Raw genomic sequence first — 24,968 nt, 5'->3', positions numbered from 1 at the left:
CTTCGGTGACATCTTGATATCTTCCGTGCCACTCATCACACCTTGTTTTAGCCCTGAAATCGTAGCACTCCCTACTGAATCTCAATACTACATGTCATCGCATGCCTATGTCAGGCAAATTTTGCATTCACGTCGTGTCAGTCCTGGCAGTACACGGCTAGCATGCACTTTTATAAATTCATAGGTATACTTCGCACCTTGTAGAACCCACAAAGAACGTAGCTCACTTCCCACTTAACCGAGACCCTGTTGTGTAGTGATCAAATCAATGGGTCTCGCAAGTGGGGGTGGGGATACCTGTTACCCCACATGAGCAGCCGGTTGCCCCTCTCGGACTGGAGTTTTTTGTTTAAAATCCGGAGATAAGTTGTGCGATTTCAAAACTCCCATCAACAAGCTCATTACGAGTCGATCAAGGTGGTATGGTCTAGTGGTATGACGTCACGTTGTGGAGTTGCTACAATTCCGTGCCAGCCTGGGTTCGAGTAAGTTCACCAGCAAAAACAAGCAGTACTGCCAATTCTAACATTGGACAGTTCCCAGTACCGCCAAATTCGCATTGCGATTTCTTTTTTGTCCGCATCTGGGACCTTTGGGAGTTGAGGGTGCGATGTTCGAATCGCTGTGCGGACATCTGTTTTTGCATCTTTTTGGATTTGTGGCTAACTTGAATTTCGGGTCCCAGCGGTAGAGATGGTGGACGAGGGTGTGTGGTTGGTGGGTGACATGGTTTTACAGAATCGCCGAACACATGGTCGGCTTCACTGGGAACATCGAGGAAGGCTGGTCACAGCACAAAACTTGCGTGCCGTGAGATAAGCAAGATTGATACTTGCTAAAGTTAGGGACTCTTTGTTGTAGTCTTATGCATCAATATGCCATGGATCATGTGGTTCTCACGTTCGCGGAAGTCATTGGGAGGAGCGACCAGGCCTAACGTAAGGCTACTAAAATTTTGGATACGCGACCACCATTCCGATATCCACCACAACCACCGCCCAACATGGCTGAACCCGATGTGAAGGCCACACCGGCAGGTGGCACGCCCGCAGGGCCCGTTAAACCTCCGAAACCTCCCAACCCTGTCTGGAAGATGATGGGTGCGCTACACTTCTCTGCCATGCTGCTCGGCCTCTAATCGTGCATAGGCCTACCCAACATCCGCTTCAAGCTCCCCTCACGCAATTGGATGATATTCCTCTCTATCACGGGATCATGGACAGCCGCCGTCATGTACGACCGTCGCGAGAAGAAGCGCATACAAAAGAAATGGGCGAAGTTGGTAGAACACATTGCGCAGGAACACCTAGATACGCAACAGCTTCCCCGGAAACTCTCCCTGTTCATCTCCGCGCCGCCAGCAGATGGACTGGTACCTGCGCGCGACCACTTTCACGAATACATAAAACCTATCTTGGTTGCGGCTGCGCTCGACTGGGACGCGGTGGAGGGGAGGAGGGAGGGCGATGTTAGGGCTGGGTTGGCAGAGCGGATACGAAAGTTGAGGAAGAAGAGGGGAGAACCAACTTCTGAGCCTATCGAGGAGGATGTTGAGGAGCTGCTCGAGGCGACGAGACAAAAGGCAGGAGTGCGAGAGTGGGATGGCCCAGCAGGGGATATAGTCGTTGGGAGGCACGCTTGGAAAGAGTATGTCAGAGGGATGCATGAGGGCTGGTTAGGCCCGTTGGATTCGCCTGCTCCAGTACCAACGCCTGCTGATATCTCCGCCTCCACGATCGAGCCTACACCCGAGTCCACCCCATCTCCAGCCGAACCAATCGCTATACCTACAACGCCAGTAGCGACCGACGATGCTTCCCCCACTGCTGTTTTCGAGAACCCAAAGACAGAGGAGATTGCACCGGAGGCTGAGAAGGCAAAAGAGGAGGAAACCAAGGCCAAGAAGAAGACACAACCACCTCCATTTAACACAACATCCGATTACGAGAACGCCGCACTCTCTCCGAACTGCCCTCGATCACTTGGGCCCACCGCCGTCGTTCCGCTCCCGCATCTTCTCGGCTTCTGGAACTTCCCCATTCGCATGTACCGGTACTTGAACAAGCGCAAAGTTGCAGACGACGTTGGTCGGGAAACAGCAGCAGCGGTGCTTGGTGTCTTCCGACCTTTCGAGGCTCCTGGTGAAGCCTCCGTGACTAGCGAGGAAGATGGACACAGCAGCGCCCAATGGGAACAGCAGCGGTTACTGGCTCACGAAGAGGCAAGTTGGCACAAGACAGCACGAGAGCGGAAATACGAAGACGGGCAGGAGAAGGTTTGGTTGAGTGAAATGGTTCTCGATCCACGCATTGCAGAGCGTATGAAGAGATTCGCATTGGATGCTGACACCGAAGAGCGTGCCAGCAGGGTATCTGTTGAGAGAGAAGAGTCGAGGTTCAGTTCGCTATGGCCGAAAGAGAAGAAGAAGCCTCTTTGGGAGGGACTGAGCGATGATTGAGCATTCCTGAACTATACCATCTCACCTTCGATATTGTGTTATAAAACCGTGGAGTGTAAGAGTAGATATGTATCATGAAAGCATTTGACGGCGCAAAAATACCAGCTGGAGTTTGTCATCATCATTATCACATCATGCAGACTTGACCACGCATTCAAGCGCGTGAATATGACCCACGTGAAACTTGGTAGTTGGCCCCACCCTGGCAGGCGCCCCGCAGGTGGACGGAAGCTTCGAGTCCACCTTGACATTCTTCCACCTGCCAACAACTCTCTCAAAACAGACCTCTGTGTACTTCTCTGCCACCAATCTGATATCTAGGAACATCACATTTATTCCCTCGTCTCCGTTTACAACACAAAAGATTGCCATTGCCGTCATGGTGAGCGTTTTACCCCGCCGTGTACACATGGCTTCTAACACTCGCAGGCAAACAACCAATCTAGGAAGCGCCTGGCGCTCGCAATTCTCGACTTCCTCCAGACTTCACAGACAGACGGCTCAGTAGCGCCCGACGATGCCGAACAGCTCGAAGTTGCCGCGAACTGCATCTCGGAAGCTTTCAAGGTTGACACCGAGGACCAGGCGGCGATGAAAGACGCCCTCGGCGGCCAAAACCTGCTTGCAATCTACAACGTATACGAGAAGCTAAAGGGAAAGACCACGGCCACGACTGAAGGAAGTTCCTCTGCTTCAGAAGCGCGACCCGCTACGCCACAGGTGCCCTCGAGTTCCGCAAAAGGCCCCAACAAGGATGAGGCAGAACGTCTGAAGGGACTGGGCAACGAGGCAATGAAGAAGAAGGACTACGATAGCGCTGTGAAGCACTACACTGCTGCGCTCGACGTCATCCCGCTCAACCCCATCTACCTCTCCAACCGCGCAGCCGCACACTCGGGCATGGGCAAGCACGATCTGGCAAGGGAGGATGCTGAGATGGCGGTCGCTGCCGACCCCAACTACTCCAAGGCATGGTCGCGTCTCGGACTCGCAAAGTACGTGCTTGGCGATGCGAAGGGTGCTATGGAGGCGTACAAGGCGGGTATGGATGCCGAGGGTGGTGGCTCAGATGTCATGCGCAAGGGCTACGAGACGGCGAAGAAGAGGGTTGAAGAGGAGGGCGGTGATGTCGGTGCTGCTGATGCCCCTCGTGGCGCGCCGGGCGCAGGCGCAGGAGGCATGCCTGATCTCTCTGCGTTGGCAGGGATGTTCGGTGGCGGTGGAGGAGGCGGCGGCGGCGCACCTGGCGGTGGTGGTATGCCCGATCTCTCCGCGTTGGCAGGGATGTTCGGAGGAGGAGGCGGCGGAGGAGGTGGTGGTGGCGGCGGCGGCATGCCAGACTTGGCTGGTCTCATGCAAAACCCCATGATGAGACAAATGGCACAGAACCTTATGAGCAACCCGGAGGCGCTGGGCAATCTCATGTCAAACCCTAGAATAGCAGAGATGGCTCAGTCGATGGGACGGGGAGGAGGTGGAGGCGCTGGAGCTAGCGGTGCTGGCGGCGGCGGCGGTATGCCAAACATGGCAGAGCTGATGAACGATCCCAGCTTGGCTGAGATGTGAGTACCATCCAAAAGACTGGAGAGACGTTGGCTAATACCACGATAGGGCACGAAGCTTCATGGGTGGAGGCGCTGGCGGAGGTGCTGGTCGAGGAGCAGGTCGAGGAGCCCCACAGTAAGGGTTCGTTATGGAGACGGTCTGGCTGGGTATGAATGCATAATTAGATAGCATTCGTATATTGGCTAGGAGGTTCACGGCTGGCTTATAATGATACCATGTTTACTTCCAATGTAAATTCTCCCTGCACATAGCCCCTGTGACTTCATCTTGTTCGCCCAATATCCTCCACGAGGCTTTAAGGTTGAACAGCTCTGGAATCTCTATGCAGATATGACCTGTTCGCTCTGCGTCCTCCATACCTAGCCACACATGCCCAAGCACTGATGCCGATATCCGACTCTTCTCCTCAGTAATGAAAGTGCCCCGCCCCATTCAAAAAGTCCTCACGCCAAGTTCAACCCCCAAAGCCCATCTCCTAGATAATGCCCCGTCTCACACGCCTGCCCCTTCTTCGCCTCCTTCATCTCTTTCGTCCCCATCTTCAGCACGCCAACCATACACGCCGTCTCCTTCCCCTCCGCCTCAATCACCACCACCGTGCCCGGCGCCAGATCCTCAGACCCATATATCTCCTTATCCTCGTCCGACAAGTCAGCGCCAGGCAGTCGACCCCCCGGAGAGGTCAACCCGGGCGCCATGAGCGTTGCGCCGGACAGCACGAAGCGGATTGCGCCGCGGTCGATGCGCAGACGGTGGAACGCGGTTGGGTATTTGTGCACGAGTGTCAGGTGGGGGAGGATAGCGTCGTCCATGTGTTGAAAGAAGAGGGGTGTTCCGTTGAGTGTGTAGAGGGAGACGCGGTCTGGACTACGAGGCTTTTAGCACGTGTATTTCCGGTGAAATGGGGGGGCGGTGTACAGCTTCACGAGGTCTAGTTGCTCTTTCTTGGGCAGTATGTCCTCGATGTAGGGCTCGAGTTTTGGGTACTCTTCGATGACTTTGGAGCGGATGGCGCGTTGGGCGCTGGATTTTACCTTGGATTTCGCGCCCGAGGTTATGCTGGGGTGTGTGAGCTTGTGTTTGTTGTTTGGGATGGGGGTAGGGATACTCTTTCTTGAACATGTTTGCGGTTGAGGAGAAGGTGTTTGGTCGGGTGGGGTGTGTTGTGGTTCGCGTTGATGCTACGAAATGCCCCGCGTCGCAGCACGCTTGAAACTGCGTTGTTTGGCGGGGTAGCTACGGTTGGGTGTTTGGGCCACTTCGGTCTCTGCTCTACTCCTTCGAGTTCGACAAGTGCCATTGAGATTTCGATTCGTGTAAACTTTCTTTCGTCTGCACTAGAAACGTATACTGACAGTTCGGAGAGTATACATGGCTTCTCTTTATCTATATTCATGCCATCCTACTACAATACTACAGTCAATACCTCTGCATAATAATCGCCCCAGCATAACCATCAAAACAGCCACACCATGCCAGTATTGGTAAGGAGTAAGAGTTTATCAGGGACCAAAACATGCTTATTGTGTTTCATGGTTCTTATGCACCGGTTCTAAGCACAGAAAGCGAGTTCGCGTTTGGAAGAATCAAGACGGCGGCAATGATACTAGAGGCTACTGTCGGAGAATCGCCAGTAGAACCTTTGGGAACTGTAATGATATTCTAAAGAGGACAACATCCAGCACGATTTACAATCTCCAAGGGTATTGGGAGGTATCTCACTTCTCCAGGACTCGGGTCTACGAACTCGGTCACAAACGAGGGTTATACCAGACAGAGATTTCTCAATAATGTGTGCATTATCACATCAGGTAGGCAATATTTCCATGGAACATATAAAGAGAGACCAACAATTTTGGCGCCTCACGAGACCTTCGACAAATGCCAACCACCGTCATCCTACCATACAAAGATCCCTTACCTAACAAATCCATTCCTATGAGGGGCATAGTCGTGAAGATGTGGATGAGGAGCTTTGTGGAGAAAAACTCGATGTATGTATACTTCTGTGCAAAGGATGTGAGTATGGGTTTTCAGACTTGTAGCTTGTCGTTTGATGAGTGTTTTTAGCCTTGTGCACAAGCATAGCATTATGATGGCAACAGCATCGTTAGACTGCCAGGCTCAATATGCAATCTGGCTAGGTAGCAAGTTCGCTTTTCATGTCTAATATCTTGCCATGGAAAAGTCTTTGATTGTGTCAATGGCAAGCGACAGAAGTACCAGTAAAAGCTTTTATGTGTGAAGAAACTGACATAACGCCATACCATCTCACATCTCAATTCATTCAAATCATATACTTCCCGCCACAAACAGAAACCCCGAATCCATCTACTGCCCCAGCAGAATCTTCAGCGTCTCCACCCCAACGCCCAAAACCTCCTGCCTACGACTCTCCTTCAGCACAACCTTCAGCGTCTCCACAGCGCCCTTTTTCTTCAACGCCTGCACACCCGCATCGACATCGACCACAGCACGCAAGCACACCACGCCTCTATACCGAATATCCTCATCGTCGTCCTGGCAGAGCCCGAGCAAGAACTCAACACCCTTATCCTGCTTCAGAAGCTCCGTCACTGCCAGATCAACAGAGAGGAGCATGGCCAGCGCGCCTCCGGCCGCAGACCGTGTGGGCGCATCCTCGACGTCTGTCATGGCGAGCAGGAGGTGCAGTCTATGCTTTGCTCTTGAGGAGGCGTCTGCGAACTTCTCAATGCACAGTGGCGAGGCCATCAGGTTGCAGAGTAACTCTGTTGCTGCTCTGCGCACCATGGTGTTGTCGCCTAGCAGGAGTTCGTCTGCTACTTGGTCGAATGCTTGGCGGATGATCTGGTCTTGCGTTTGGCGGTCTAGAGAGGCGAGGTTTGTGAGCGCGAGAAGCGCCTCGAAGGCGTTGAGTTGCCATGTTGAGCTTTCTGTGCGCGAGAGCTGGCTGGCGAGGGGGCGGATGGCCGAGGGGCTGGGGAGCGCGGCGTTGAATACGTGTGAGGGGTTTATGCTGATTAGCAGACGGGAGAGGGCTTGTGCTGTTGTGGGGAGGGCGGTGGGCGGATAGGGTGTTGTTCCTGTGGCTGAGTTCTGCGCGGTGGTGGAAATGTGGTCCCAGATTTGGATCAGGAGTTTCACGGCGCCTTGTTGTGCCATGGAGCCCCGGCTTTTCGGCTCTTTACTTAGAGAGAGGAGGATTTGGCTGCTTTGGGAGAGCACGGAGGGTGATCCCTTTTTGCAGATGTGGATGAGGAGGGGGACGAGGCCGGCGTCGAGAACGCGCTTGCATCGTACGTTAACGTGTGTTTCGTTGAGAAGTTCATCGGGCTCGGATGGCTTCTGGACATTGGCGTAGGCTTTGAGTTGAGCCATGCGTTTCTCTTCTTCGGATTGGATGGGCAGGTAGGTGGTCAGATTCACGAATATTGTAAGGCCGCCAAAGAGGATGTTTGCTGGTGATGCCGGTTCGCTCATTGTTTCTATAAGACGCTTGAGAAACTTTGGTGATTTTGATAGATCCTCGCGGACCTTGGGTTGGAGAGAGGCATATGCAAGACCTTCCACCGAGTCTTGCTTCGTCGAGGCATCCCCTCCTATCACCATGGATTTGAAGCTTGCAATCAAATCGCTCTGGTCAATCTTTCCCGCCGTGGAACTCTGCGGACCCTCAGCGGAAGGCATTTCCTGGCCCAGTTTAACAAGGATAAGTGCCGCTGGATTCGCACGCTTCTTGTCCGGACAGTCTGCGACTAGGTCCTCGAGCCACTCTCTACAATTCTGATTGATCGCGTCTCGGCAATTCTTGTCCACACACGCTGCGCTGATGAGTTCTAAGATCGCCTGCTCCAGTTTGAGGGACTTCTTGCGTTCGACCATAGGTATAAGTGCAGCAACGAATCCATCGGTGAGGAACAGTGCAGCGGCGGCTGTTACAGCGACAGGGAAGATTGCCGCCGCCGCTGAAAACGCGATGATGAGATTGTTTGCCTCTCCTTTTTTCGCACGATGCGTGACAAACTTTGATATCAGCTCTTGTGCAGTATCCGGAGCGAGCTCGAACAGTTTGATAGTCGCGAGAATGGCCTGACTACGCAAGCTGTTCGGAAGTCGAATGTCGAGCGATGTGAGAATAACGTCGAAACTATCCGCATCGATGATCCCCTTAAGATGCTCAGCATAATGGGCAAGCAGCTGTGCGATGCCTTTCATAGCGCGTTCCGGATGCTCGAGCGCTTCCTCCATCATCATCGCAAGACTGAGCATAAAGACATCTCTGTGTCCACTCTTGAACGTTTCGTCGTCCGGCCAGATGCTTCTGTTGAGCATGACTTTGAGCAATCCATCGATGGAGTCATCCCCTCGCTCGAAGAATTCATAATAAATGCGTGTCGGCTGCTCCCTCACGGCATTTGCAAGCCACATCTGCGCACCCGGATTCCGCAGCAACTCGCCCGTAACTTGGTCCAAGACATCATCTTCACCCTTGAAGTCGAACAAAATCTCCATCGCCTGCTCCGCCTCTTTCTGTTTCAAACTTTGCGCTCTCAGCGTCTTTAGTGCTCGTTCCCCATCATGCTCATCCTTGCTCGTGACCCAGATCTTGCAGATAGCCAACAACTCGCTCTTGTCTTCTTCCTCCCTCAGCTTTGACCACGCTTCTGTGACTTGCGGATGGTCGGGAGCAATGGAGCTCGCTTCACGCAGGTACTTAGCGGCGTTTGCCAACTCGCCGGCTTTGATGCTCTCGCTCGCTTTTTGCGCGAGATGCAGCGCCCGCTCTTGCTCGGATGTGGGTGCCATTACACTTTTGAGAAGTCGAAAGTGGATGAGTTCATGTCGAACTGGGCGGTTTCCTTTATTCGGGGGAGGTCACTTGATATGCAGTGCACGGGCTTCCTTCCCCACAGACTGTTACAACGTCAGAACCGACGTTCGGGTATGGATCTTCACTACCCCAGTTTTGTGTCATTTTCAATCTCTTCTCATGAAAAAGTTTTAGCAACGCGCACATAGTCAAATCATTACCAATACAGTTCATGATATTATACAAGGGTCCGAAAATAATGCCCCACCTCAAGCTTATGTGCACGCTAAAAAGTGACCATACCCAATGCTCCGCCAGATACAAAAAAGCTCCGAGTGACGCCAAACACAAAACGGACCTCGAAGCACCTCAAACCGTACACAACACAAGCAATCCTATTCCTAGCCGAGAAATGTGCGCCCCCAGTCCTCGCAAAATGGCACGATTCATCACTTCGTGGCATCGTAGCTTCGTAACTTCGTTCCGTTACTCCATATCGCCGTTCCCAACATCTGATTGTTTGCGCTGCAGAACGCCGAGGAAGAGCAAGCGCTCCCAGACATCATCCTTGACAAGGACACGCGCTTTGTCGAATGTCTGACCATCGAGCTCTCGTAGATTCTTGCAGAGGTTGGCAAGCATCATCTCGGTAACACGACGCCTAATGCGTGTCTCGTAGTCCAGCCGTGAAAGATATTGGCTGTCTGCCTCGGCATCTCCGGCTGGAAGCACGAAGCGGTCTGTGTACTGCTCGTCGTAGGGCTTCTGTCTGAGTGATAGGACGCGGTTTTCGCATGCGGGAGCGTAGAAGCGCATAGTGAGTGGATTGTCTCGCCAGTCGAGCTTGGAGAGTGTGGCAAGTTTGCCCAAGACTAGTGCATTCGCGCGAAGGCGTTCGAGTTTGTTGCCGGCTAGCAAAAGCTCATTCAGTCGCTTGATGTTGAGGAGCGGTCTAAGATCCTTGATAGAGTTGAAGTTAAGATTGATTGAGCGAATGTTTGGGGTAAGTTGTCCAAAGTCGGCGGGAAGTTCCTTCAGGCCCATAGAAGACAACTCCAGTCGCTGAAGATTCAGTAGATGTTGCGAGATTTCGAGACCTCGAGTGGGATTAAGTGAAATGTAGAGATTGCGAACATCAGAATTCCTGACAAGGTTGCTGACGCAGGTCTCTGCATCTGAGTCGGTCTCCAAAATCTGCTCCCTCGCTGAGAAAGTACGCAGGTATCGAAGGTGTTCTAGGCCGGATACATGTGTCAGGGAGTTTCCATCGACATATAGAGACTCGAGTCTAGGGAAGTGTCTGTCGACGTCAAGGAGTGTTGTTCCATTTCTGCACAGGCGGATAGAACGTAAAGAGCCGCATCGCTCAGCAGGCAGATCGAACAGGGGAAACTCTTCGATTTCGTTGTCATCTATGCGCGGTTAGACTCAATCAATCGTACAAATTCTATCGTTTGTGACATACCAAGATTGAGATGCTGGAGCTGTGGAAGGCGATGCAGGTTCCGAACTTCAAGGAGATGATTCTCCCTCAGATCCAAGTCTGTAAGAGATTTTCTGAGGTCAAGGTTAGCAACTAACTCCCGATAATGATAGGAGCATAAACTTACAAGCTGGCTCGTGCAAAGTCCACGCTTTCAATCTGGTTTCCTGCAGCGCTAAGCTCCATCAGGCCATCAAGGTGCAAGATACAGTCAAGGGATTCGATCTTGTTATTCCCCACCTTCAGTACTCGAAGGTGAATCAGGTCTGCGAGCCCATCAAGACTGTCGATGTCATTTCCGGATATGTCAAGATGTTGCAAGTTGCCCAGGCTTGCCCAGGAGGTGAGCCCAGTAAGAGCGTTGTGTTGTGCTTGCAAACGGCGTAAGCTGTAAGGAATGCCTTCGACTTGACTGATGTTGTTGTTCGACACATCGAGTTCTTCGAGCTGGTAGCACATCTCGTCAAGACGATGCACGGTGCTAAGGCCTTTGTTATCAAGTTTTACTTCGCGAAGGTCTTCCCAGTAAGGCTCATCTGGTTCAGCGTCTTGTAATGCTTTCACTAGCTCCGCGGTTCCTTGCGCGTAGCGATCCTCTAATGCTTTGGAAAATCGTGTACCGTCATGCTTCACAACAACCCGATCTGGAAGCTCACGCTCGTCGATCTGGTTGATGGTGAAATCAGGTAGATCACTCAGCATGAACGTGACGTCTCCTTTGACTGGAGAAGACGGAGCGACAAGCAGTGTGTCATGCTCACGATGATTAAGAACAGGTGCAGAGACGCTCATTGATAGTTGCATCCGGTAGTTCTTCGAAGGCTGGTCGTCTAGAAGCGATAAGTCGCCATCACCGTGGAAGGTTGTCCGTCGAGCTGAGCGTGCGACTGGCTGCGCCCGCGTACTCTTCAACTGATTCCAGGCCGACTTCTTCGCTTGCGACCCGGGTTGAGGACGTACAGACCCCCAATCAGCCTGGCCGTACCTCTGTGGAGTACCCGCAGGTTGTCGATCTGAGTCTTGGACCTCCCGCTCCGCAATGGAAATGGTGATGTCCCGCACTCGACCGTGTGGGGCACCCGGAGCGGCATTGTTACGGCCTTCGAAATATTTGATCTCGTGTTCGATATCATCTTCGTCTGACTCCTGAATAGCATACGTGGTCTGCGACTTCGGCTGCTTCTGAGTACTTGTTTTCCGTGGGACTTGTGTGCTCCAAGATGTTGCCCGCGTCTCCGTCTGTGGGAAACTTGCTGCAAAGTTGGATCCTTTTGAAGGGACTGAGCTCACGTCGTTGAACAGAACCCCCTTGCCGTCTCGTGTGGTTGGTCGTGGCTGTTCTTGGAATTCATCCTCTTCCAAAATCGTTTCTGCGCTAGGCTGTGGGCGGACAGGCGATGTAGTCTTGATCTCTTGCTCCTCTATATCATCCACGCTTAGGTCAGGTATGTTTCCGAACGGATCGTCCTCGCTATCGTTCAGACCGCTGTGATCCTCTTGGCGGCGAAGATGTTCCTTCGATGGCCCCCTGTGACGAGTCCAGATGTTCTTCTCACGATCAAAACTCATGCCAGCAATTTTCTGGGGGATCAAATGTGCGACTGCCTGAGGTACAAGAGTCGCAACTTGGTCGGATCGACGAGACGCGTTTGTGGTGATAGTATGCCCCAGCGATGATCCTGCCGATCGATGTGTGCCGCTTGTCGTAGGTCGTTCGTCTTCGACGTCATCCGTGTCAGTCGATCTGTTTGGATTGTCTATCGTACGGCTGTCGTCTTGTTCGGCTACTTCGCTGTCTTCTTCAAGTGGCACTGGTCGTCTCATTTGCGAGAAGCGGATGGAGTTGACGGAAGAGTTAAGGAACGTCTCTGTCTCTCTTTCCTCATACTTGCGCAGATGGTCCACGACATTCGGATCTAGCTGACGGTTGTTTGGCTGCTTCCACCCAGATGCTGATAAATTGTAGCCTTCGCGGCTCGGGGGTCTCTCAAAGGATAATGAACTTGAGAGATGTTCTTCTTCTTCTTCATCTTCCAGAACCTCGGACTCAGGTTCCATTTCTTCAAGACTTTTCAGACCGCCGATCGGTCGACCTTTGGCTCGAATGAAGTTCATAATCGCGACTGCTTCGTCCAGAAAGTCCTGGGTTGTCACAGATCGTTTGCGTGTTTCATTTCGCGTCGCCTGGTTCCTTCTCATACTGAATGCGGCAACTTTGTTGGCGACAGCAGTTGCCCGAGCTTGTTCGAAATCAGCATCGAATTCTACCGAAGGTTCTAGTTGTTCACGGATAGTGTTCAACTTTGGCGAGGATTGAATGAAGGCTTCTGTAGCTTCCATGATTTCTTGTTCGATTTCGTCCCGTCGTCTTTGGCTGGGAGTGGGGTTCCGAGGCCTCAACTGGTGTCTTCGAGCCAGAATATCAGGATCTGCCACATGGTCAGAGTAACCATCGCGGACGTTCTGTCGTTTTCTTCCTATCACTGCCTGCATCGCTACGGGTGAAGCATCTGCAGTCTTCTCTCCAAGATTGCCAAAAACCTCCTCTTCCTCTTGATCCTCCTCCTCTTCGCTATCAACTGAGTGGATTGTTCGTCTGCGCTTGGGTGTGGGGTTCTTGAAGGGCGATGTTGGGCCTCTTTTCCCCTCTGCGTACTCGTGCTGGACCTTCAAGTTTTCCTTGTTGTGGGCTGGCGATATTGCCCGATGCGATTGTGATTTGGAGCGGCTTACGGTTCTGAACGGGTTGGATACACGGACTGAGCTTTGTCTGTTAGTCTTAGAGGGTTCTCGCGAAACAGGTGACTCTTCGACGTGAAACCTAAAAGGCTGACGACTACCAGGTGGTGCAACGTCCGTCGACGGCGATCCATCTGGAAAGCTCTCATCGTCATCTGAACCGTCCGAGGTGAGAACAGAAAATTCGCCAGAAAACCTGTACTTGTTAAGTTCACCCTCTCCAAACGTCCCTACTCTGCGTGGCGATGGGTGTGCATCCTTGGGGACAGGACTCAGGCCACTGTTCAGCATACTGAGCTCCTCGACTGACGTAAGTCTCGACGTCTTCTTCACTGGTTTCGTCGATTCAGTCTTACTCCCCTGGGCGCTGCTTGACGAGAAGTCAGGCTTGTATTCGAGCTGACTAAGCCGTCTTTGTAACCTGTTGCTTGTGAACGTGTCGTGCGCGTCAAAGAGCTTGAGAGGACTTCGTGGGTTGTTCGCTCGTTCCGGACTCAGATACTGGTTAGCCTGTCGATGAGGAGTCTTGGGATTGGAAATGGGAATGGAAACGGAAATTGCGTCAGGTGGGGTAACATTATTGCCAGTGTTTCGTCGGATATGGTTGTTGCTATCTCTTGCAGCGTTGTTGGCAGTTGGCGTGTGTGATGCTGCTCTTCTCTCTGGAGACGGGCTGAGTGGTCGTGTGCGGAAAGATCCCTCACGTGAGTAGCCGCCTCTCCGAAGTTCTACATAGCGACCAACGTCTGCTATATCAGGAGTGCCGGCTGGGAGGCCCTCCGGTAGTGAATCATCATGAAGCCTGGTGAAATCCGAGTCTTCTCGAATTTGGCTCAATGCGCTGTCTTCTTGCGGAGACTGGTACTGGCTGGCCAGGGGCGATCCAATCTGTCGCAAACGATTCGCAAGTTCCGATCCTCTGAAGTTTGGCGTCGTGGTCGAGACGTCGCCAACGTCAAGATTGGTGTTTAGGAATACCGGGCTGAAGTTCTCGTTCTCATACTCAATCTGACCGCTCACTGTCCGTGGAGGTTCCTGGTCAGAGTGTCTTGGCGCAAGCGTGGAAAGCGAGTCCTCGTGCCCTTGTGCCGGGTCACTCTGCGCCGGTTCGCTCTGTGGAGAGTCCTGTCGAGAATGCTGGGAGTCTTTTGTTGCTGGTTCTGGGTCGTGTTGCTGGTGAGAATCGTCGTGTTGCTGGTAGGAATCGTCGTGTTGCTGGTGGGAGTCGTCGTGTTGCTGATGGGAGTCGTCGTGTTGCTGGTGGGAATTGTCTTGCGTGGCTGCTGGCCATGGCGGAGGACTCGAGGGCATGGCGGCTAGGCCCTTGAGTAGACCGAGTTTGCGCTTCGATTGTGGCAGGGCGTCCGAGGTGCTTCCAGCCGGCTTCTGGAAGATGTTCTCCAGGCCTGTGGGACCAAAGAGGTCCGTCTGGTTGCCGTAGCCCACGTCACCCATGACCAGTCGTCGCCTCCACTCTGGGGTATCGTTGGAGCCATTGTCCTTGACGGGCGACCGGGCGACGGTGTTGCGGGCGACGGTGCCATAGATGACGGAGCCTTGCGACTCGGACGCGAACGAGTATGAGGCGGAGCGCGAGGGCGAGAGGCGAGAGACGTCTGGCGATTGTTGTGGGGACAGGTTGTTCTCGCTGAGGCTGCGTTCAGCGAGGGCGTTCCTGGGTTTGGGTCGCAAGTCGCGTGTAATAGGGCGGACGTGGACCTCCGAGCAGGCGCCCGACGACCGCCGCATGCGCGGGATGCGACTGCGCAGCTTCGGGGGGACGCTCTGTGTCTGGATCTGAGAATCATCGTGCGTGTCTTGGTCGCTTGGGTCGCCTGAGTCGCGTGACGTGGGCAGCGCTATCCATTCCTCGGAGAGATCCTCGAGCCACGGCTGTGTTGCGTTCGCCATAACGGAGTCGCGACTGCGCGGGCGTTGCGACGAGATGGTGGCTGGGGCTTATTTTGCGGCGGCGACGCGTCAGGGAAGATGCTTTGTAGGCGCAAGGTGCATCGTGCGCAAGAATAGCGGGCAATGGTGGGCTGGGAGCGCGTCGCACGTCGCACGTCGCAAGTCGGTGTGGTCGGTGTGTGGTCGGTGTGTTCGCTGTCAATATGCAGCACAGACGCCGTCTCCGATCTCAGATCCCCCGCCAATGCCAAGGTGGATCTGGTCCTGACGTTTCCCTAGCAACGCGGGCCATCTCCCGATACACCGTACGAGGCTGAAGCTTCAGTTTGCAGCACGACGGGCGGCCATACTGTCGTTCCCCGCAGCCTTCTCGCCCACGGACACGCCCCACCCGGCGGTTGAACATGCGACTCGGCTCTGCGCATCCTATTTCTACACGACAGACACGTCTCCTGCATGCCGCGCACTGCCGTCTGGAACATACTGGGACGACATCTACCGCGCCATGCCGCGCAATCTACACCCTCACCTGCAATTGAAGCGGGGCCGGGACACCGAGGACTATGACATCGACCCAGACGACCTCATCGAACCTCTTCCAGACCGTCACCACGACCCACAATCGCAAGCGGCGAAACGACGGAGAGTAGAGGCAATCGCACTGCAGTGCTATCGCGGGCGCCCACCGTTCATACTGTCAGCAGGCCTGAGGGGACCCTTCGACAAAAGCTGGAAGAATCCCTGGGCGGAGGAAGGTCAAAATGTGGAGAGAAGGCAGAGTTCGAATGCTGGGACGTTGTCGAACAAGACCAGGGGTGCAGTCGAGAGAAAGATTAGGTCTCGTGACAAGCAGGCAGGTGCATCGAAGGCAGTCACGCAGAACTTGGCAGTACCGGCGGCAAGGGGCGCAAAAAGGATGTCCAAGGCGTCACAGACCACGTCCCCTGAGGCGTCCAGGGCTGCCGCAGACGATCTGGAATACCACGAGCAGACACACAGCTTCGATGACTTGGAAGTCCCACCCGCAACGGCCCCTACTCCGGAAGACGACGTTACACCCAATGCACAAAATTACTTCAGCGCCAGCACTACAGCATATATACAAAGCCGATCACCACTGACCAACCCCTTCTGGTTGCGACGTCCTGCCTCGCAAAGCAGAGTCGATGCTAATCAACCTACAAGCAGTACGACAGATGCATCGCCAACGCACTTACGAAGCGGAGGCGTGCAGCTCAGTCTTGGACAAGAGCGCTACCTCGCTCTCCCAAAGGCACCGCTATATCACCAACGGCCCTCTGCAGACGAAGTTGTGCCGGAACACTGGAGATCCAGCGCCTCAGCATCCATGATCATCTCATCGCCTGTGACGCAAATCACAAGCCATACGGACCGCGCATCGACTCTGAATATCACACCGTCTGTGCAACCGGCGCAGGACGTTGGTCTCGTTAGCTCGACTCATGATGATATATCGAGCTCTGCGCGACACCGAGCAGACTCTGCTCAAGATGAGGACAACACGCTGTCTCGCCATAGCCAGGGTACGCAACATGCCCAAGCGGTGGCATCTTGTCAGACACCTGCTACGATGCAATCTAACCCAAGCACGCTCTCGCAACAGATGCACGATACAGATAGTGTTCAAATGCTTGTCCCAGCTACTGTCTACAGAACATCGACATCGGTACAATCCGTAGAACGACTTGTCGAGACAGCGTCATCATCTTGTGCGTCAGCAAAACGCGAGCAGCAACGAGTCAGTCGCAGATCCTCACAGAACCGACCCTCGCATGTATCCGTGAAAGATAGTCCTGTGGCCTCATCAGCGCTGGCTTCATCAACTGGTTTCATGTACAGGAAGATTGGAGACCCGAAAGCGAAGAGCAACAACGCGTCGAGACCAAAGCCAAGAGCCATAAACTTCAGCTCATCGCCTGTCTCGACCAAGGATACCCGTGCGTCGACAAAACGAAGTCCACAAAAGATGGGCTCCATCCAGGAGACTGGAATCATTGAGCAGAACGCAAGTGTGGCTATCAATGATCCTGAAGTCGAAGAAGTCGGAAATATAGACAACAATGGCTCAGAAGAAGGACAAGAACAACAGTTCAGTCATTCCAGTCGAGCTTCAGTATACTCGACTCAGGCTGCCATGTTGCTCGCACAGCTCGAATTTCAAGAGGGGACATTTCCTACCATGTCATCCGAGTCTCCTCAGCCTTGGACGCAACCTCAGGATGATACGCCACGGCCCAAACTACTCGAACCGAGTTTTGCGATCACGCCTCTCTCTGACTTTAAGGCTCCGCTGGATAAATCTCGTCCGCCAGAAAGCGTGTTTCGCGGCCCTCCCATCAGCACGCAAGATTTGTTCTCTGCCGCTTCGCCATTCGCGTTCAGCACAGCCAAGAAGAAGAGCGAGCGGCCTCAGCAAAGCAGCTTGAGATTTGCCCTGCTGTCGCAACATGGCGAAGAGTCAAGAGAGGGCGGTTCACCTGCTAAAAGCCCTACACCAGCTGCTGATCGGATTCCACTGAAAGAAAAGAATACTACCATGCTGTTCTGGAGCTGCGCGACCAAGAAAGCTTCGCAGGTCTCGCACGAATCTTCGGCGAAAGATTCGAGAAGATCGATCAGTGATGTAAAGTTGCCTCGCCTGGATTTCCACACGTCGCTGGATGATTATGGGCATGACGGCGAAGTACATTTCACAGATCGGCTTTTGCGAAACATGAACGACACCTGAGCGGCTTGTTTGACGAATGTAATTATATCTGCCCAATCCAAAGAGCGCCAATCTCGTTGCGTGGACCAGAACTTCGAAGAACGCTCACCCAGCAAGAACGGCCCTTTAGCCTCATCAACCGCACAACATTCTTGGCAGTCACAGACTACAACTCTTCTCGGGAACTTGCAGGAGATACGATCGTGCGTTAGTGGCCCACATCGAAGAGTTTCGATTCTCTGGAGATTGTCAGAATCTCGACATCTCCAATGATAGCGACGTGCAGCAGTAGTCTAGATACAATTGCGGTGAGAGGCCACGTTCTGCAATGATTGGACGATAACGAGTGTCGCGTCCAAGATGTTGCATATTTGCTACATGCGAAGGCCCGAGACGAGGAGTTTGTGTATCCATGGTAGATTTGGTGGTAGTGGGTCATGAATCGAAGGTTTGGTGGTGGGAGTGTTGAATACGGACGGAAGATGTACGGAAGACGGAACAAGGTCTAGCTCAAGTCATGGTGTGTATGTGTGTACTGACTGGGCTACTCGTTCGTATCGGCGAATGTCAATCTTGAGGTGATTTCAGATGTTGGCCTATCGTGCATGCATGTGTTGTGTTGCATATAGTTCGGGCGAGGTTCAAGGTTTCTTCTGACGACTAAACCACGTCCAAATGACGCTGACCTGGTCAAGTCCGAACAGACCGATTTGCCAAAAATGGGGTGGACCTTTCAATCGCGAACTCTCGACGTGTTGTTGCGCATAGACCAGCATGGGCGATCCTGCTGCCCAAATAAATAATAAAATGAACCCATGACACCGGAAAGAGCACTGGTCGCGTGTTGGAGGAAGAGCGCACAAGACAAGAGAGCAATTGACCTGGCTGCTTCACAAACAGACAGCAACCCGACCCAGCACGCGAAACTGCTGCTTTTGTACCCATCAACTGCATACCTGACGCGTGGTCACTGAGTAGGCAGGGACGTCATTCTCGCTTCCCATATCTCAGCGCCACTTCCCTAGGTCGGTCCAACGTCCGTCCACACAACGCCAGAACGTGCAATCTTCAGTCGCAGTTTGTGGTCCAGCACAGTGCACCTCTGCCCTCCCCCTCCGCCAGCGCCGCCCGCCCAGCCGTCCCTCCGCGGTCCTGGCCTGCCACACCGTCGACGATCCCGGCGCCCGCCCGGCAATATCTGCCAAACAGTCGGCCACGCACCCTCACCAGTGCCTTGCAGACGGCCTGACCAATGTCGGCCCCATGTCACCGCATCCGCACGCCCCGAGAAACACCTCACCACCCTCCTCGGTGAGGTCAAATGCGCCGCAGGACCCAGGCCATGGCGCTCCCCAGCCCTCTTCGCTCCTCCAGCCAGGGGCGGTGACACCCAAAAGCCTGGCGCAGACAGGCCGCTCCAAGACTGCTCCGGTTCCGCAGGAGAGCATCCTGTGGACGTCATCTGTCGACCGTCCGCAGCTGTCTGAGCGCGACAGCATCTTCGCGACCACCTACCTGGCCTCCGACAACACGCCCACGTCTTCTCCGCGCGCCGCTGCACGCACACCACACGCAAACGACGATGCTCCCGAACACCGCTTGTCCGACATGGCAGCCGTAGCGCCTCCCCAAAGGCGATTGATTGATCCTCCCGTCTTCCGCAGGAAGCAATCGACCCCTGCTCCCGCTGTCCTGCAAGACCACAAAACCCTCTTAGAAACCAGTTTCAACCCACACATGTCCATCAGCGCCGCCATGGGACTGGGAGAGGGAATGCATAGCCCCCCACCGTACATGAGTCCCGTCGACTCCCCCATCCAACGGCCGACTACACCTCACAGTCCCGACCTCCAATCCTCGCTATACAACGCATTGACGGACAGCGCAGAGAGACGGCGGAACAGAGAATGGCGCGAAGGGAAACCCGTCCCTTTCAAGGGCCACAACGCTCAGGATGACGCTGCATTGGACTCTCATCTGGGAAAGAAAATCGAGGCGACAATACCCAAGACCGAGCAGCCCACAGCGGCGCGTAGTCGGAAGGCTAGCCACTATCTGCGTGTCTTCAAGGATGCAGACGGCGTTGAAGAGCAGAAGAAGCGGGACACTCGATCGAAGGATCGCCGCTCTAATGACCCGACACTCTCCGCTCTTCAAGAGGAGAAATCGTCGCTTCCTGAGCAGCTGCAATGGCCGTCGCGCACCCCGTCGGCAGTACAATCGCCATTGGGTGGCTCGCTCGAGTCGTACTTCGAGAGGGTGCCTACACCTCGGACGGAGACTGGTCCAGCGACTGCTTCCAAAGTTGAAGGAAGCCTCCGCTCGGAGAAGGCAAATGGCCACGCTCAGCTTCCATCCCATCTTCTTGAAGAGATCAGGAATTTTGGAAGCCTCACCCCTGGCATCCAACCCAGCTCATCAATCTCTAGGAGTATTCCTACGTCAGTTGTTGATAAGCTTAACGCATATGCCTCTTCCAACAGGACTGTGCATGAGCAGGATGAACCGTCTGACTACTTCCAAGCTAAGAGCAAGGATAGCACAGATCGCTCACCAACGTCCGAAGAAGATGATTCGGAGAGGGAGCAAATTTCTTCAGCTCTCTACTTTCCTCATCGTCAGGTAAAATCAAACAAGCAGGTTCCGGCAGAAGAACAGGATCGGAAGGCAGAACTTGAGGTCATCCAGAAGGAAAGTCCGGTGAACACTAGCAAAGGACCTAGAGGCTGGGCTACGGAACAAACTGTTCAGACTCCGCAAGAAGTAGAAATTTCTCTACAGTCCCAAGATACCAATCAATGCCTACATGGTGACATTTCCGCAACACCTTCAGTGCAGAAAGACGACACCAAGGCGTCGTCACCTGCGTCTGTCGATGGCGTCTCAGCTGAATCTGAATCTGAGTCCCTCGCCGAGTCTTTGTACTCACTTGACGGTTCTGAATTGGGTGAGACTGATGATCTAGGCACTACGCCCACTGCAACACCACGCGCACACGAACCGAAAGCTCCTCTTGTTGCAGTTTCCCAACCGCCAGTCCCACTTGGCGCTGTAGAGCTAAAGCCATACGATCACCAAGTGGGTGGCCATTCCACAGTATACCGTTTTTCGAGAAGGGCGGTATGCAAGCAGCTCAACAACCGAGAGAACGAATTCTATGAGACAGTAGAGAGGCACCATCCGGAGCTCTTGGAGTTCTTACCAAGGTACGAAAGTCTTCGTGAGCATCTGGTCAGGTTGGAGCTGAAACTCCAGCAAAGATATCATGACCCATGCCACATTTGTGTGTTAAGATTGGCTTTGCTAATGTTGTGCTGTTCTCTAGGTATATTGGTGTTCTCAATGTCACATATCGCAAGGCACCCAAGAAGAAAAAGACAGACAAGGATAAAGCTAAAACAGACACTGCTAATGGGTCGACATCCAAATCCAATGCGGCCTCGCAACAAGAGACGGAGTCCAATAGCAATGCCAAGCCTGAAAGTCAACCACGAATGGTCAGTCATTCGCAACAGATCATGCCTGTCCCTCAAGTCGTATTTGAGAACAACCGACACATAATTCCCGATAACCTGTTCCAAGTGCCACCGCGATCGGCTACACCCGACCCATGGACAAGCAGATCCCTCTACTCAACTTCACCCCATCGAAGTCACTCTGGTTCCTTCGATTGTTCATCAAGACCCTCACTGCAACACCAAGATAGTTGGGGAGTTACGACCATCAACACGAAGCTACAAGCTGAGGTGCTTCGCCAAGTGTTTGCGCCTCCCACCATCTACCATCGCCAGCGCCATCATCACCACACTATGTCGTCGCGTAGATTGGTAGGCGATACATCCCAAGCAGTCGCTGGATCTGCGCCCACCATCAGGAGAAACAGCACAGATGTGTCTGTTCTGGTACCGGGAGCCACTGAGGAGTCTACGCGCAAACAGGTTCTGAAGGCTGCAGCGCGTCGACAAGCATCTAGCGCAAGCGATCACGCGATCGAATTTGGCTCGCTGCAAGAGTCGAGTGGAAGAAGTTCTGAAGTAATACACCCATCAGCATCGAACATTCCCCGACGGCGTCATTCTGGTAGCGGGCTTCTGCGAAGGCCGTGTGGGATTGATTCCGAGCGTAGACATAATCTAGAGTTCTATGAGGAGGAAGGCGGCTACGGGGGTGACGGAGAGGAAGAGGTTTTCGCTATGGACGAGGATCGAAAAGTCACATCGCCTCCGAATAAATCTGGGAAGGCCAAGGATTTGGAAAAGAACGGTTTTGCTGAACACAAAACAGACGACGCCTCGGACGGTTTGATGCCTCCGGCTCCGGTGACTCCCCCTAAGAGAAAAGATACACCGCCTCCGGTTGCTGAGCCCACGAATCCTGAGCAAGCTCAACAGCACCCAGACGAGCGTGTCCAGCATTTCATTCTCATGGAGGATCTTACGGCAGGAATGGTGAAACCGTGCGTGCTAGATCTGAAGATGGGTACTCGGCAGTACGGTGTGGAAGCCGATGAGAAGAAGCAGCGGTCGCAGCGGCGCAAGTGCCAGATGACGACGAGTCGCGAACTGGGCGTGCGCGTGTGCGGCATGCAGATCTGGAACGTGAAGACGCAAAGCTACGTCTTCGAAGACAAGTACTACGGCCGAGATCTAAAAGCCGGCAAAGAATTCCAAGACGCGCTCAAAAAGTTCTTCTGGGACGGCACGGGCTACAAAGCAGCGACACGGCACATACCCGTCATCCTAGAGAAAATCAGCCAGCTCGAGCGCAAAATCCGCAAACTACCCGGCTACCGATTCTACGCCAGCAGTCTACTCATGCTGTACGACCGCGGCGACGGCGAGCCCAAAGACAAGGACGCGCTGCTCACTCCCACCGCGCCCTCGACGCCCTGCACCGAAGACGCGCCACCCAATCCTACCTCCCCCGGCGCACCCCCACCTTCAACCTCAACCTCCTCCCCAACAACAACCAAAGGCTACCCCGAAATCAAGCTCCGCATCGTCGACTTTGCAAACTGCATCACGGCTGAGGACGCGCTGCCAGATGATTTGTCCTGCCCCCCGCAGGACGCAGAGGGCGTCGATCGAGGCTATCTCCGCGGATTGCGCTCGCTGCGTCTGTACTTTCAGCGCATCTGGCGCGATATTAATGATGAGTGGGTGGAGCGTGGGGAGGGCGAGGGCATGGCGAGGGGCCATCATCATCATGGGACGGGGTTTGCTGAGGTGGGCGAGGGTTGGATGGACGATGCTGGGGGTGAGGATACGGGGTATGTTAGTTTTTAGGTGGGGAATATGTTGAGAGGGGGAGAATGGGAGAGGGATGAGTGGGGAAAGAAGGCAAGAATGGAAGGAAGACGATGAATGGATGGATGGATGGACAGGGTTTCACGTGTGTGTGCTGGTGGAAATGGGTCGTTTGTCTTTTGGTCACTCTTCCTCTTCAGCGTGGCGCTTGTTTGCTTTGGGGGGGTGGATGGTGTTTATGTGTTTTTTATTGCTTTGGGTCTTGGGTTCTTGCTCTTGGGTCGGTGTAGTTTGGTCGGGTTGGGGGAGGTTAGATTCCTAGTTCATGGTCGTACATTACAGTAGCAGTAGTATAGTAAATAAGTATTACCTCGCAGTTATTTCTTGGTCCTGATGCTTTTCTTGAGATGTGGAAAGAGTGCGTGCATAGTGATTTATTTTATTTGTATCTTCATTCATTCATTCATTGGGGTTGATGCCCGTTTGAAAATCTAACTTTTCTACTTAAAACATGCCACTCCTCTTGGAAATAGTGGGCTTTTGGGCTGTCCTTGCAGCCGTAATATGCGTGAGTGAATGAGCATCTTGTGCTACGCCTCGTGCCCTGCCTGTCTGACTATAGACCGTCCTCAGTCACTCCACTCCTTGCACCTGCACCTGCACGCACTATCTGCGCTGCTCGGCATCCCCAACCCAACGGCTCTTCCCATCCATCTCCCAAAAATGTAACGTTTTTCTACTTCGTAGTTCATCTCATTTCATCTCATCCAACCTCAATCGCGGCCAACGCAGCAATGACCTCGTCAGCCACGCCCCCACGCTCAACAACCATCTTGGCCACCTGCGCAATCAAGCCCCTCTTCATGCCGCCGCGCGGCGGAGTCCACACGCCCGAACTCGCGAGCAATTCGCGCTGGGTCAGGGCGTCGGCGGTGGACGTCGGTGCTGTGCCACCAGTCGCGGAGTTCATCGAGTTGGGGACGGCAGGGGGCGTGAGATGGGACGGGGGATCGATGGTGCGGATGGAGACGATACGTGCACCGTCTGGTGACGGTGCGCAGGCGACAGCGAGGACGGCGTCGGCGACGGCGAGCTCCTCCCTGCAGGGGTCGAAGATGATGTTTGGACCGACTGCCATGGCGAGGACGATGACGGGCGGCTTGCGTGTACCGGTGTTCTTGGGGTAGAGGGCTACGGCGGCGTCCCAGTCGTCGTCGAAGAGGGGGTCTTCGTCTTTTTCGGACTTGAGGGCTGGCAGGCGTGTGGTGAGGAGGGCGAGGTGGGCCGTCATGGAGAGCAGGGCCAGCGGGTAGGAGAGCGGAGGCGAGAGCAGCAGGATGTCGATGTACAGCTTCCAGTGGAAGCGGCGGTTGATGTACAGGCGGTCTTTGAGCTCCCCGCTGGCGAGCAGGCTCTCGGTGAGCATGGAGGCTAGGAACACGGGGAGGGCGTCGTCCTCGCGGAAGCCGGGCACCTCGACGCCTATCTCGACCCACGCGTTCTGGCCCTTGCCCGCGCTGTCGCTGCTGCTGCTGGTGGCTTCCCCGTTCACGTCGTCCTGCTCGCCGAACGTCGGGCGCTGCGGAGTGCGCTCCACTTCTGCCTTGACGCCGACTAGGGCCTCGGTGCCGTCGTCGAGGGCAATGCGGGCGCTGCCGTTTGCGCCGGGCAGCACGTCATACTCTGCGCGCATGGCGCGAAAGTCGCGGGGCCCTTTGGTGACATCGAGGCGGAGGGGCGGCGTCTGGGCGAGGGTGGCGCGCAGGAACGACAGTTCGGCCGGCGACAGGTGGACGGCTTGCTGCTGCTGGGGGGCCATGGCGGGAGCGGGAGGGCGACGGTGACGGTGACGGGGACGGGTGACGAGGTGTTTGCGACCAAACTTTTGACTGTGAGGCGCGCGGGCGAATCAGCGGCGCGCCGACGTGGGTAGCTTGCTGCATTCCTTCTACGCATGACAGCGTGCAGTCCGTTCACCGCCGGCAGCCATGTACATGTACGGGCGTGCACTTGTATTGATACACACCTACATTCCTGCATTCATA

The 24,968-nt window shown here is 54.2% G+C and overlaps 8 protein-coding genes across 8 annotated transcripts; 4 read left to right on the top strand and 4 right to left on the bottom strand.

Moving 5' to 3' along the window:
• The first annotated feature begins 551 nt into the window (after positions 1-551).
• P153DRAFT_421662 (uncharacterized protein) lies at positions 552-2,575 on the top strand. The gene is made up of 2 exons (XM_033672326.1): positions 552-1,100; positions 1,149-2,575. Exons 1-2 carry the CDS (start codon positions 1,004-1,006, stop codon positions 2,456-2,458), a joined length of 1,407 nt encoding a protein of 468 aa, XP_033526061.1. The 5' UTR covers positions 552-1,003; the 3' UTR covers positions 2,459-2,575.
• Positions 2,576-3,801: 1,226 nt separating this feature from the next.
• Positions 3,802-4,266, top strand: P153DRAFT_365242 (uncharacterized protein). The gene is made up of 2 exons (XM_033667789.1): positions 3,802-4,020; positions 4,070-4,266. Exons 1-2 carry the CDS (start codon positions 3,836-3,838, stop codon positions 4,140-4,142), a joined length of 258 nt encoding a protein of 85 aa, XP_033526060.1. The 5' UTR covers positions 3,802-3,835; the 3' UTR covers positions 4,143-4,266.
• On the bottom strand, positions 4,144-5,193 carry P153DRAFT_365241 (translation machinery-associated protein 20). Its single transcript, XM_033667788.1, has 3 exons — positions 5,133-5,193; positions 4,943-5,083; positions 4,144-4,891 (listed from the first exon to the last, which is right to left on the bottom strand). Exons 1-3 carry the CDS (start codon positions 5,144-5,146, stop codon positions 4,468-4,470), a joined length of 579 nt encoding a protein of 192 aa, XP_033526059.1. The 5' UTR covers positions 5,147-5,193; the 3' UTR covers positions 4,144-4,467.
• Positions 5,194-6,200: 1,007 nt separating this feature from the next.
• Positions 6,201-8,844, bottom strand: P153DRAFT_365240 (CRO1 protein). Its single transcript, XM_033667787.1, has one exon. The coding sequence runs from the start codon at positions 8,810-8,812 to the stop codon at positions 6,356-6,358; it is 2,457 nt and encodes an 818-aa protein (XP_033526058.1). The 5' UTR covers positions 8,813-8,844; the 3' UTR covers positions 6,201-6,355.
• A 197-nt stretch (positions 8,845-9,041) lies between these two features.
• On the bottom strand, positions 9,042-15,114 carry P153DRAFT_429912 (uncharacterized protein). Its single transcript, XM_033672804.1, has 3 exons — positions 10,427-15,114; positions 10,282-10,373; positions 9,042-10,228 (listed from the first exon to the last, which is right to left on the bottom strand). Exons 1-3 carry the CDS (start codon positions 14,947-14,949, stop codon positions 9,303-9,305), a joined length of 5,541 nt encoding a protein of 1,846 aa, XP_033526057.1. The 5' UTR covers positions 14,950-15,114; the 3' UTR covers positions 9,042-9,302.
• P153DRAFT_355407 (uncharacterized protein) lies at positions 15,073-17,698 on the top strand (the record flags this gene model as incomplete). The annotated part of the gene is made up of 2 exons (XM_033666569.1): positions 15,073-15,124; positions 15,282-17,698. 2 exons carry the CDS (start codon positions 15,073-15,075, stop codon positions 17,696-17,698), a joined length of 2,469 nt encoding a protein of 822 aa, XP_033526056.1.
• An 879-nt stretch (positions 17,699-18,577) lies between these two features.
• On the top strand, positions 18,578-23,300 carry P153DRAFT_429910 (SAICAR synthase-like protein). The gene is made up of 2 exons (XM_033672803.1): positions 18,578-20,883; positions 21,003-23,300. Exons 1-2 carry the CDS (start codon positions 18,941-18,943, stop codon positions 22,960-22,962), a joined length of 3,903 nt encoding a protein of 1,300 aa, XP_033526055.1. The 5' UTR covers positions 18,578-18,940; the 3' UTR covers positions 22,963-23,300.
• A 386-nt stretch (positions 23,301-23,686) lies between these two features.
• P153DRAFT_286124 (uncharacterized protein) lies at positions 23,687-24,742 on the bottom strand (the record flags this gene model as incomplete). Its single annotated transcript, XM_033663447.1, has 1 exon — positions 23,687-24,742. One exon carries the CDS (start codon positions 24,740-24,742, stop codon positions 23,687-23,689), a length of 1,056 nt encoding a protein of 351 aa, XP_033526054.1.
• Between the last annotated feature and the right edge of the window lie 226 nt (positions 24,743-24,968).

The sequence above is a fragment of the Dothidotthia symphoricarpi genome, assembly GCF_010015815.1.
Source record: "Dothidotthia symphoricarpi CBS 119687 unplaced genomic scaffold P153scaffold_6, whole genome shotgun sequence".
Taxonomy (NCBI): Eukaryota; Fungi; Ascomycota; class Dothideomycetes; order Pleosporales; family Dothidotthiaceae; genus Dothidotthia; species Dothidotthia symphoricarpi.
The sequence above is the reverse complement of the archived record's forward strand: the minus strand, read 5'-3'. Positions and strand labels throughout refer to the sequence as shown.

Coding starts and splice junctions, on each gene's coding strand:
- P153DRAFT_429912 (XM_033672804.1), bottom strand. CDS start 14,949: ATGGCGAACGCAACACAGCCGTGGCTCGAGGATCTCTCCGAGGAATGG. Junction 10,374..10,426: donor GACTTTGCACGAGCCAGCTT/GTAAGTTTATGC, acceptor CCTTGACCTCAG/AAAATCTCTTACAGACTTGG. Junction 10,229..10,281: donor GCTCCAGCATCTCAATCTTG/GTATGTCACAAA, acceptor AACCGCGCATAG/ATGACAACGAAATCGAAGAG.
- P153DRAFT_365241 (XM_033667788.1), bottom strand. Junction 4,892..4,942: donor CAACTAGACCTCGTGAAGCT/GTACACCGCCCC, acceptor AAAGCCTCGTAG/TCCAGACCGCGTCTCCCTCT.
- P153DRAFT_365242 (XM_033667789.1), top strand. CDS start 3,836: ATGGCACAGAACCTTATGAGCAACCCGGAGGCGCTGGGCAATCTCATG. Junction 4,021..4,069: donor GATCCCAGCTTGGCTGAGAT/GTGAGTACCATC, acceptor ATACCACGATAG/GGCACGAAGCTTCATGGGTG.
- P153DRAFT_429910 (XM_033672803.1), top strand. CDS start 18,941: ATGTCACCGCATCCGCACGCCCCGAGAAACACCTCACCACCCTCCTCG. Junction 20,884..21,002: donor CTCTTGGAGTTCTTACCAAG/GTACGAAAGTCT, acceptor GCTGTTCTCTAG/GTATATTGGTGTTCTCAATG.
- P153DRAFT_421662 (XM_033672326.1), top strand. CDS start 1,004: ATGGCTGAACCCGATGTGAAGGCCACACCGGCAGGTGGCACGCCCGCA. Junction 1,101..1,148: donor CCCTGTCTGGAAGATGATGG/GTGCGCTACACT, acceptor AATCGTGCATAG/GCCTACCCAACATCCGCTTC.
- P153DRAFT_365240 (XM_033667787.1), bottom strand. CDS start 8,812: ATGGCACCCACATCCGAGCAAGAGCGGGCGCTGCATCTCGCGCAAAAA.